The sequence below is a fragment of the Dendrobates tinctorius genome, unplaced genomic scaffold (assembly GCF_039654945.1).
Source record: "Dendrobates tinctorius isolate UK_male_01 unplaced genomic scaffold, ASM3965494v1 ptg000047l, whole genome shotgun sequence".
Taxonomy (NCBI): domain Eukaryota; kingdom Metazoa; phylum Chordata; class Amphibia; order Anura; family Dendrobatidae; genus Dendrobates; species Dendrobates tinctorius.
In genome coordinates, this window is record NW_027361715.1 from 3100606 (window position 1) to 3113410 (window position 12805).

The 12805-nt window shown below is 43.1% G+C and overlaps 1 protein-coding gene across 1 annotated transcript in view; it reads right to left on the reverse strand.

Moving 5' to 3' along the window:
- NKD1 (NKD inhibitor of WNT signaling pathway 1) overlaps positions 1-2975 on the reverse strand; it is a 103079-nt gene extending 100104 nt beyond the window's left edge. Inside the window, exons 1-2 of the mRNA XM_073576178.1 lie at positions 2732-2975; positions 2565-2597 (exon numbers count right to left, since the gene is read on the reverse strand). Of these exons, the coding sequence (XP_073432279.1) occupies positions 2565-2597; positions 2732-2756 (58 nt within the window). The 5' untranslated portion in view covers positions 2757-2975. The remainder of the gene's footprint in view (positions 1-2564; positions 2598-2731) is intronic.
- Between the last annotated feature and the right edge of the window lie 9830 nt (positions 2976-12805).

The window sequence follows — 12805 nt, forward strand, 5'->3', positions numbered from 1 at the left end:
AGAAACTTTAAATCTTAGATCACCAGTTCATGAAAGTTTAGTAATAAATCACTAATACTAAATCAAATTATCACATTTCGCCCCTTACATTAAATATGGGAACTTATGATATGGTATCAAAGTCCAAATTCTAAAACAGGCGTAAAAATACCCATGTAATCTGCCCGTGTACCACAAATACATCGTTAATATCTAAAGACCATCTTCCAAGTTTGATAACTTGAGAAATGTAATGGATAATCTTGGAAATTAGTGATGGACAATTTAATTGCAAGCATAAAGACTTTAAATAGCATACAGAAAATATGATATGAAAATTATAGATCATAAATGTTCTATACATGGGCGTGTGAGATCTCAGTTCATTAATCAGGATTTATACTCCAGAAGAAGAGTCTTGATTAACAACTCTACCACTATCATGATTCGAAAAGTTTGTAACAACTCCCCTATTCACTACAACCAAGAAAAATCTGTGAACCCATCAAATGTATATTGTAGGAAGAGTCTTTACCAACTTCTGTAGAAAGATCACGACTGGAAAAATTCATAACACCTCTGCTACAACCGAGAACCAACTCGGAACCCATCACATGTAAATTATAGGACGTATCTTTATCAACTTCTATAACGTGATCATGATTGGAAAACTTCATAAAACCACCACTACAACCAAGAACCAACTCAGAACTCATCACATGAAAACTATAGAAAATGTCTTTATCAACTTCTACAACATGATCATGATTGGAAAACTTCATAAGACCACCACTACAACCAAGAACCAACTCAGAACCCATCACATGAAAAGTATAGAAAGTGTCTTTATCAACTTCTACAACATGATCATGATTGGAAAACTTCATAAGACCACCACTACAACCAAGAACCAACTCAGAACCCATCACATGCAAACTATAGAAAGTGTCTTTACCAACTTCTATAACATGACCATGATTGGAAAACTTCATAAGACCACCACTACAACCAAGAACCAACTCAGAACCCATCACATGCAAACTATAGAAAGTGTCTTTATCAACTTCTAGAACATGACCATGATTGGAAAACTTCATAATACCACCACTACAACCAAGAACCAACTCAGAACCCATCACATGAAAACTATAGAAAGTGTCTTTAACAACATCTATAACATGATCATGATTGGAAAAGTTGTAGGATCTCCCCTACAACTGAGAACCATCTGGGAACCCATTACATTTATATTATAATAAGTGTCTTTATCAACTTCTATAACATGATCATAAATGGAAAAGTTCTTAAGATGTCCCCAACAGCTGAGAACCAACTGGGACCCCATCACATGGATATTACAGAGAGAGTATTTTTCAACTTCCATAACATGATCATGATTGGAAAAGTTCTTAAGATCTCCCTTACAAATGAAAACCAGCTGGAATCCCTGCACAAGTATATTGCAGGAATAGTCCTTAGCAACTTCCACATCATGATCATAATTGGAAAAGTTCTTAAGATGTCCCCAACAACTGAGAACCAACTAGGACCCCATCACATGTATATTACAGAAAGTCTTTATCAACTTCCACAACATGATCATGATTGGAAAAGTTCATAGGATCTCCCCTTCAACCAAGAACTGGGACCCCATCACATTTATATTATAGGAACAGTCTTTATCAACTTCTATACCATAATCATGATTGGAAAAGTTCATAACATCTCCCCAACTGAGGATCAATCACTGATGACTTCCAATAGAAGTTGTATGATTGTATTAAGTCTATAGAAAATCTACAAAGAGATTGTCACACGGTGTCGGTGACCTATGAAAGATAATTTTTCCCTACGAGAAATAATGGACGGTAATGGGCAAGGTAATATCCAAGAGTATAGGAATGTTAACTACATTCAACAGATTACCTGGTGTTGAGCATATAATATAAATCACTTGAGGTCCATGTTGCCGACTGCAAACTTTTTGTTCTTTGCTTTAAAAGCTTCCCTAACAAGTTTACACTTCATGCACAAGTAAGTTACATTACTGCCTGCATACTTCAATTCTGGATCATCAGGACTGATGAAGCCCAGGACTTTTCCCTCTAGGTTACATTAAACATTTTGGCATACGTATGAATTTGTTACTACACTCCCTAACATTGCGTGTCTCTAGTTAAAGCGGGCTATATTTATTAATTAAAGTTCTGAGATTTTCTGGCATAAGGAAGGAGATACACTTAGACAGTTTCTGCTAAAGCTTGACCTATCCAAAGTCAGATGTTTCTTTCTGCAGAGTAATCAATATACAAATAAGATCAAGTAGCAATACCTAAAACTTGACTTGTCAAGTGGAGGCTAGGTGCAACATTTTTGGGCAGAACATTAGCGAAAAGGCCAGTTATAGAGTCAGATGCATATGCCAATCCGATGCACGATCCCACAATAAGCGAATGATACATTGTCGCAGGATGTAAACAACTTAAAAAACTGGAAACAAAGAGGAAAATAACAAAACAAAGAAGACAGACTAGGACAACAGACAGGAAAGCTAGTAAAGTCTGCAGGGGGATTTAATTTCCTACCTTCAGGGCTCTCTCTGGGTTTGCAAACTGCAGCTGCCAGTCAGGAGAAACAACATGAAGTACAGAAAAGAAACAAAAAAAAGAGATGATTAGATGTCTGACTGCAAGAAAAGAGTCTCTATATACAATGTATCAACACAACAGAGCAGCTAAAGACCATCACTCACCATGTTTGGAATAAAGTTTCCCCATCTCTCAGCAGGAGACCCCCAGACCCTGGACATCAGATGCACATTACAATCCAGTGAGGGTAAAATCCATGTGATTTCCGCCAAGAATAGGAATCCACCGCTGCAGATTATTATAGGGAGCTGTAACCCCCCAAATCCATGCTCCAGAAGCAGCTAAGACCCCTAGAAGCAGTGACACCTCATGCTATCCTGTTAGAAAAGCTGCAGCTCATTCTGCCAGGCACACACACACAGTCTACACAGAGCAAGGAGGAGTTAGGGGCTGGGAGAGGGGGATGAAAGGGGAGAGTAGAAGAGGAGGAGGAGGAGGAGGTGGGAGAGGGAGGAGATGGGAGAGTAAGGGTCGACAAAAACAAGTGAGAGAAAAGAGAGTGTCAGAACTGAGGGGAGAATTGGAGAGTGTGAAGTCATTAGCTGAGTGATGTTGGTAAATAAAGCGTTAATAAATTCCCTTTAGGACATGTTTGATTATGTACAGTGTAATGCCAGAGAAGCCAAATTGAAGACACCCCCTTAATCGCCTGTTTATCGCCTGCGTTGCTAATGCAAAGAGTGACCACCCTATTGCTCTTTCCCATCAGGATAATCCTGGTCTAGTCTATTACAAGGCATAGACATCCAAAAAAAGGTCGTGCCCCCCTGCGTGGTATCTACTCAATAATAGAAGAGGGGTCCATGAGGACTGGGCTCCAGCACCAATGGGAAAATGCCAAAATATAACTTTTACTGTGCAATTAAAAAGAAAAAAGCAAAAAAGATTGAGGATCCATTTTAACGTCTTCCCATTGGTGCTGGAGCTCAGTCCTCATGGACCCTTCTTCCTTTTCTGATCTGAATACCGTCCTGCACCACAACGTGACCAAACAAGGTCTACCAGGGTTCCTATGTGAATACAAGTGGTTTTCACACTGAATTGTCCTCTCTGGAAGGTAAGCTGATGATCTTTTCTTCCATCCCCTCACGAAACCAAAGCACACAGGTTTTCCATGTTTTGCAAATTGTCTTTTCAGAGAAGAAGAGGACTAGAACTCTAGTGTCACCAACTGGAAGTAGCAATCCTAGAAGTCAATATCGACCCTTTAATGAGACTTGAAATATGGCTTAGGATAAAAGCCAAACCAGAATCTCAATTTACAGACACTGTGTTTCAGGGTGTTACCCCTCTTCAGTGCAAAGCGTGAGATCTGGTTTGGCTGTGTGAGAGGCGTCTGATCTGACCAGGATCCAAGTGACATCTCAAGTGTGGCATGCCAAGGCAAGGATACTTTTAAGCCTTGTAATGCTTTTGCATATTTAATTTCCCATAGGAGCATTGCAAGGCTTAAAAGTCTCCTAACCTTGGCATGCCAGGCTTGACATGTCACTGTCCGCATGGAAAAACATTACCCCTTGGATCCATGTTTTGCAAGAATGGTCTTTCATCTCATCAGGTGAGGTCTACTTTCCCTGGGGTTGCATGACACAACCCCTTTAAATGAATTGCCAGTGTAAAAGGCTCCCATCTAGACAAACCGTAGTTGTGTCCATCATCTGTGAATTGCAGAGGAAATGTGCGCTCCCTGCAGCATCCTTGTCGCATTATAGCACCAAGATAAATCTGGTAGGATCCACTATGTTTAAGAGGTTTAGACCTCAAACCCCCAAAATGTGGCATTCTAATGTACTGTATATCAACTAGTCATAGGCCAAACAAAACTCCTTTTAGCATCCGTCTGAGTAACTGGCCCTATGGATATGTTCTGAACAGGCAAATATCTGACAGCAGGGAAAACTAGGATTAAACAGAGCATACCCCCCTGCAAAGATCTAAGGGGGATCAAGAGTGATGGCTGTCTGCCATAGACTTCACTAAAAGTCACCTGCAATATGTGACTCAAATGCAACCTCTCTGACATTTGGCTGTTTTTTGCTGCATGACCAGTGTCGCCATATAGCCATAGCCTTAAAGGGAATCTGTCACCCTTTTTTTGGCCTATCAGCTGCCAGCATTGACATCAGGGGCTTATCTACAGCATTCTGCAATCCCCAAAACCAGGGGAAGAGTCTTGAGGAGATCATTTGCATATTCCCAGTGCCTTCTGGGATAAGTGAAGAGTCTCCGCGAGCTCAACGATCACTGGGTTTTGGCCGTTGCAGCTGAAAAGAGGAAATCGGAAAACCAGGGGAAGAGTCTTGAGGAGATCATTTGCATATTCCCAGTGCCTTCTGGGATAAGTGAAGAGTCTCCGCGAGCTCAACGATCACTGGGTTTTGGCCGTTGCAGCTGAAAAGAGGAAATCGGAAAACCAGGGGAAGAGTCTTGAGGAGATCATTTGCATATTCCCAGTGCCTTCTGGGATAAGTGAAGAGTCTCCGCGAGCTCAACGATCACTGGGTTTTGGCCGTTGCAGCTGAAAAGAGGAAATCGGAAAACCAGGGGAAGAGTCTTGAGGAGATCATTTGCATATTCCCAGTGCCTTCTGGGATAAGTGAAGAGTCTCCGCGAGCTCAACGATCACTGGGTTTTGGCCGTTGCAGCTGAAAAGAGGAAATCGGAAAACCAGGGGAAGAGTCTTGAGGAGATCACTTGCATATTCCCAGTGCCTTCTGGGATAAGTGAAGAGTCTCCGCGAGCTCAACGATCACTGGGTTTTGGCCGTTGCAGCTGAAAAGAGGAAATCGGAAAACCAGGGGAAGAGTCTTGAGGAGATCATTTGCATATTCCCAGTGCCTTCTGGGATAAGTGAAGAGTCTCCGCGAGCTCAACGATCACTGGGTTTTGGCCGTTGCAGCTGAAAAGAGGAAATCGGAAAACCAGGGGAAGAGTCTTGAGGAGATCATTTGCATATTCCCAGTGCCATCTGGGATAAGTGAAGAGTCTCCGCGAGCTCAACGATCACTGGGTTTTGGCCGTTGCAGCTGAAAAGAGGAAGTCGGAAAAACCGCGCATCTTTCATCGTTTTTAAGAAATCTCAAGATGGAAGAGGCCAGGAGCCATTTGGTGAGCTGCATTTCTTGCTACATGTTCACAGACTTACCAGTGGAAAAGCCAAACTTCACATGCCACAAATGCAAGCTTGTGTCCCTGTTGGAGGAAAAGTTGCAAAATCTCGAAGAGAGGTTAGCTACGTTGAAGATCATTAAGGAAGGTGAAGAGTTCTTGGACAGAGCAGAATTATCTCTTCATGTTACAGAAAGAGAAGAAATTCGAAGTGCACCTGAAGAAACAGACGAATGGAGACATGTGACCCAGAGAAGCAGGAGGATCAGGAGGCAGTCAGCACCCATACTGCTCAGAAACCAGTACCAGGCTCTCACGCAGGAAAACAATGAAGAAATACATCAGGATAAGACTTTGCCAACAAGCAGCAACCTTGTACGCCTTCAGAGTCCTCCTGGATGGAGAAAGAAAAATGTTGTGAAGAAGAAACGGAGAGTGGTGGTCATGGGGGATTCCCTGTTGAGAGGAACTGAGGCCGCTATCTGCAGACCGGATATAACTTCAAGAGAAATGTGTTGTCTTCCAGGTGCAAAAATTAAAGATGTGTCTGACAGGATATCAGGACTCTTCAGACCTACAGATGACTACCCATTCCTGCTACTACATGTGGGGACAAATGACACTGCAAGAAACGACCTGGAAACCATCTGTAGAGACTTTGAAGACTTAGGTAAGAAAGTGAAAGAACTGGGAGCGCAGGTGGTCTTCTCTTCCATCCTCCCAGTGGATGGCCATGGAACAAGGAGGTGGAATAAGATTCTGCAGGTGAACAACTGGCTACGTCGATGGTGCCGTCAGCAACGATTTGGATTTCTGGATCACGGAGTGAACTACTTATACGATGGACTACTTGCTAGAGATGGGGTGCACCTTACGAAGACTGGTAAGCATGTATTTGGAAGTCGCCTTGCTACACTTGTAAGGAGAGCTTTAAACTAGAACAACATGGGAAGGGAAGCAAAAGACCAGAAAAAGCCATACACCTGACAAATGCTATTGAGAACTCTGCTATTAGAAGTGGAAAGGAAGAACAAAGACGAAAGAATCTAATTTATAAAAATATTGGAGAAAGAGAAACCAATCACAAACTAAAATGTTTCTATACTAATGCACAAAGCATGGGCAACAAACAAGGAGAATTGGAACTACTAACACAGGAAAAGAAATATGATGTCATTGGAATCACTGAAACTTGGTGGGACAATACACATGATTGGAATACAAGACTAGAAGGATACAACTTATTTGCAAGAAACAGACTTGATAAACGAGGAGGAGGTGTCGCATTGTATGTTAGAAACGCGTATATCTGCACAGAGATTGAAGCTTCAGAGACTGGGAGTTCTGTGGAAACTGTTTGGGTAAGAATACAAGGACAGAACAATGGAAAGGACACCATTGTAGGCATTTACTACAGGCCGCCTGTGCAAGCTGAAGCTATGGATGAACTCTTTATGCATCAAATGGCCAAGTTCTCCAAAAAATATGACATAGTTGTCATGGGAGATTTCAACTATCCAGACATTTGTTGGGAATCTCTCTCAGGCAAAACTAACAGGTCAAGGAAATTCTTATCCTCTCTTGCTGACAACTTTATCTTCCAAAAGGTAAGGGAGAAAACAAGGGGAACTGCTACCTTGGATCTAATCCTTATAAACAGGGAGGAAATGGTTGAGGAGGTAAAAGTGGCTGGGACCCTAGGAGGTAGCGACCATGCTATTTTAGAATTTTGGATAACTAGAGGCGGAAGACCTGTGAAGACTCAGACGTCAAGGTTAGATTTCAGAAAGGCAGATTTTAAGGGATTCAGAAAGAGAATTGGAGGGATCCAATGGCTGGATATCCTTAAAGACAAAAATGTCCAGGAAGGATGGGAAATCTTGAAAAATGAAATTCTCAAAGCACAGTTGTTAACAATTCCGAAAAGAGGGAAGAATAGGAAGCAGTTAAGGAAACCAGGATGGATGAACACAGAACTTAAGCACATGCTAAAAAGGAAGAAAAAAATGTTTATAAAATGGAAAGAGGGAGGCATATCTAAAGAAGAATATAATGCTGTCTGCAGAACCTGCAGGGCACAAATCAGATTAGCTAAAGCTGAAAATGAATTGAGGCTTGCAAGAGATGTCAAAAGCAATAATAAAGGATTTTGGGGATATGTCAAAAGTAAAAGAAAAGTCAAAGATGCTATAGGATTTTTACAGGATGAAAATGATGAAATGGTAAGACAGGATGTTGAGAAGGCTGAACTTTTAAATTCCTATTTTGCATCTGTTTTCTCTCAGAAAGGAAATGTAACATCAACTGTTATTCACTGTCCTATTAAGGGAATAGAAGAATCCAGGATATCTATAAACAGAAAGATAGTGAGGAAACACTTAGCTAGCCTAAATGAATTCAAGTCTCCAGGTCCAGATGAATTACACCCCAGAGTACTGAAGGAGATAGCAGAAGAAATTTTTGAACCCCTCTCTATAATCTTTGAAAATTCTTGGAGAACAGGAGAAGTGCCAGAAGACTGGAGAAGAGCAAATGTTGTTCCTATCTTCAAAAAGGGGAAGAAGGTGGACCCAGGTAACTATAGGCCAGTGAGTCTGACTTCTATACCAGGAAAGATCTTTGAACAAATTATTAAACAACATGTATGTCAATACCTGGATAAGAATGAAGTTATTAAACAGAGTCAGCATGGGTTTGTAACTAATAAGTCATGTCAGACTAACTTAATTTCCTTCTATGACGGTATCACTGATTGGGTGGATCAAGGAAATGCTGTAGATATTGTATATCTTGACTTCAGCAAAGCATTTGACAAAGTCTCTCATACAATCCTTATTGAAAAAATGATTAAGTATGGAATGGACAAGGCAACTGTTAGGTGGATTCATAACTGGCTTAGTGATCGGACCCAAAGAGTGGTCGTAAATGGCTGCACATCCAGTTGGAAGAATGTCTCAAGTGGGGTACCACAGGGCTCTGTCCTGGGCCCTGTATTGTTCAACATCTTTATCAACGATTTAGATGAAGGCATTAAATTTGCTGATGACACAAAGCTAGGAGGGATAGCTAATACTAGAGAAGAGAGAGAGAGGATTCAAAAAGATTTAAATAAACTGGAGAAGTGGGCAGCAACAAACAGAATGGTTTTTAACAGGGAGAAATGCAAAGTACTACATCTGGGCAATAAAAATGGAAAAAGCATATATAGAATGGGAGGAATAGGGCTAAGTGACAGCACATGTGAAAAAGACTTGGGTATACTAATAGATCACAGACTGAATATGAGTCAACAGTGTGATGCAGCAGCAAAAAAGGCAAATGCAATTCTAGGATGTATTAACAGAAGCATACAGTCTAGATCACGTGAAGTCATTATTTCCCTCTACTCCTCTTTGGTCAGACCTCATCTGGAATATTGTGTCCAGTTTTGGGCACCACATTTTAAAAAAGACATCAACAAACTGGAGCAAGTTCAGAAAAGAGCGACCAGAATGGTGACCGGTCTGCAAACCCTGTCTTATGAGGAAAGGTTGCAGGATTTGGGAATGTTTAGTTTGCAAAAGAGAAGACTGAGAGGAGACTTAATAGCTGTCTACAAATATCTAAAGGGCTGTCACATTGTAGAAGGATCAACTTTATTCTCATTTGCACAAGGAAAGACTAGAAGCAATGGGATGAAACTGAATGGGAGGAGACACAGATTAGATGTTAGAAAAAACTTTTTGACAGTTAGAGTGATCAATGAGTGGAACAGGCTGCCACGAGAAGTGGTGAGTTCTCCTTCAATGGAAGTCTTCAAACAGAGGCTGGACAGACATCTGACTGGGATGATTTAGCGAATCCTGCTTTGAGCAGGGGGTTGGACCAGATGGCCCAGGAGGTCACTTCCAACTCTACGATTCTATGATTCTATGATTCTATGATTCTATGTAACCTGAAAGATAAGAAAAACACGTTAGATTATACTCACTGGGGGTCCAGTCCGGTCCGATGGGTGTCGCGGGCCGGTCCGGCACCTCCCATCTTCATACGATGCCGTCCTCTTCTTCCCTTCCTGTAGTGGTTCCGGCGCAGGCGCACTGCTCTGCCCTGTTGAGGGCAGAGCAGAATACTGCAGTGCGCAGGCGCCAGACCTCTCCCGACGCCTGCGCACTGCAGGACTCTGCTCTGCCCTCAACAGGGCAGAGCAGTGTGCCTGCGCCGGAGCCACTACAGGAAGGAAAGAAGAGGACGTCATCACATGAAGATGGGAGGCGCCGGACCGGACCGCGACACCCATTGGACCGGACCGCCCCCTCCGGTGAGTATAATCTAACGTGTTTTCTTATCTTTCAGGTTACAACGGGGGTTTATCTACAGCATTACCGAATGCTGTAGATAAATAATAATAATAATAATATTTATTTATATAGCGCCAACATATTCCGCAGCGCTTTACAGTTTAACAGTTTCAAAACACAAGTCATAAGTAACAACGTTAACAATACAATAATTAAAGCAAAATAAGACGAAATAAGACGACCCTGCTCGTGAGAGCTTACAATCTACAATGAGGTGAGGGAGATACAGAGTACAGGTGTGTATTTACAATGGTGTATTTACAATGAAGGTCCAGCCATCTTGCGGGAGTGAAGGATGGATGGAGATAGTGAATGGGCTACACACGCACACTTACACAGAGAATGACTTTGATTAGTGAATGTGATAGGCCGCTCTGAACAGGAGTGTTTTGAGGGAGCGCCTAAAACTATGCAAATTGTGGATAGTCCTGATTTCTTGGGGTAGAGCATTCCAGAGGATAGGAGCAGCACGGGAGAAGTCTTGGAGTCGGGAGTGGGAGGTACGGATTAGTGCAGAGGTTAGTCGAAAGTCGTTTGCAGAGCGCAGCGATCGGCTAGGCCGATAGACAGAAATGAAAGAAGAGATGTAAGGGGGTGCCGCACTGTGGAGAGCTTTGTGGGTGAGAACAAGTACTTTGAATTGGATCCTATAATGAATGGGCAGCCAATGTAAGGACTGGCGAAGAGCGGACGCGTCCGAGTACCGATTACCCAGATGGACGATCCTGGCCGCTGCATTAAGTATGGACTGGAGAGGGGATAGTAAAGTGACGGGGAGGCCAATTAATAGAGCGTTGCAGTAATCCAGGCGAGAGTGGATCAATGCAACAGTGAGGGTTTTTGTTGTTTCCATAGTGAGAAAAGGGCGGATTCTAGAGATGTTCATTAGGTGTAAGCGGCAAGAGCGGGCAAGGGATTGTATATACGATGTGAAGGAGAGACTGGTGTCAAACATAACACCCAGACAGCGCGCCTGCTGCCGGGGTGTTATTGTGGTACCACCCACGGAGAGGGAAATGTCAGATTTAGGGAGGTTAGTAGACGGCGGGAGCAGAAGAAGTTCAGTTTTGGAGAGGTTGAGTTTCAGATAGAGAGCGGACATGATATTGGAGACTGCGGACAGACAGTCACTGGCGTTCTGTAGTATAGCGGGGGTAAGGTCGGGGGAAGACGTGTATAGTTGTGTGTCATCAGCATAAAGATGGTACTGAAAGCCAAATCTGCTGATGGTCTGTCCAATTGGGGCCATGTAGAGAGAGAAAAGAAGGGGGCCAAGGACTGAGCCCTGAGGTACCCCGACAGGAAGAGGAAGAGGAGATGACGTGGAGCCAGAGAACAAAACACTGAAGGAGCGGTCAGAGAGATAGGAAGAGAACCAGGAGAGTGCAGTGTCCTTAATGCCTAGTGACTGGAGCCTAGAGAGTAGGAGATGGTGGTCAACAGTATCGAAAGCTGCAGATAGGTCAAGAAGAATGAGCAGAGAGTGGTCACCGTTACGTTTTGCTGTCAGAAGGTCATTGGTCACTTTGATGAGTGCAGTTTCAGTCGAATGTAGGGGGCGGAAGCCGGACTGTGAAGGGTCTAGAAGGGAGTGAATGGAGAGGTAACGGGTAAGGCGGGAGTAAACTAGGCGTTTCAAAAGTTTAGAGATGAAGGGGAGATTGGAGACTGGTCTGTAGTTGTTTGTGCAGGATGGGTCGAGAGCAGGTTTCTTTAGTAATGGAGTAACGATGGCGTGTTTGAAGGAGGATGGGAAAATGCCCGAGGAGAGGGAGAGATTAAAGATTGTAGTTAGGTGGGTTGTGACGATTGGAGAGAGAGACTGGAGGAGATGTGAGGGAATGGGGTCGGTAGTGCATGTAGTCGGACGAGAAGAAGAGAGGAGTCTGGAGACTTCTTCTTCTGTGATGGGATCAAATGTGGAGAGTGAGCCAGGGGAGATGCAGGAAGGGATGGGAGTCATAGCACTTGGTGGTTGGGAGCAGATTTCTTGACGGATATTATCTATTTTTTCTGTAAAGTGGGAGGCCAGGTCATCAGCACAAATGTCTGTGATAGGGGCTTGTGCTTTTGGCCTGAGGAGGGAGTGAAAAGTGTCAAAAAGTTTCTTGGGGTTGTTGGCTAGTGAGGAGATCAGGGTGGTGAAGTAGATCTGTTTGGCAAGGTGAAGGGCAGCGTTATAGGTTCTTAACATAAATTTGAAGTGTATGGAGTCTTCTGGTGTGCAGGTTTTTCTCCCCGCCCCTGATGTCAATGTCGGCAGCTGATGGGCCAAAAAAAGGGTGACAGATTCCCTTTAAGGGGGTTGTCCAGCCTTAGGGTACAATGCTGCAGCACTTTATGTGGCTCCAGACTTGTGAATCCTCACATCACACACACTGTGAGGATCTTCCTGTGCCGTATGTGATTTGCATACAAACGGTAACATGCCAACTAGCGCCGGCCATGTCCAGTCGGAATGTGGCTTAAGTATGCAAATTGCATATTTGCAGCCACATGAACGCCCTCTAACAGCACATGGAGCGTGTGCAATGTGAAGATTTGCAAGTCTGTAGTTATATAGAGTGCCTGCAGACTTGTGCCCTAAGGCCAGACAACCCCTAAATCAGTTTATACCTAGGTGATATGTTTCTCTCTATACAGAGAATATGTGATAACTGTCTGATTGTGTGGGGTCTGACTCTTTGGGTCTCCAACTATCCTGAAAATTATGCTCTACAGTGCCTTACC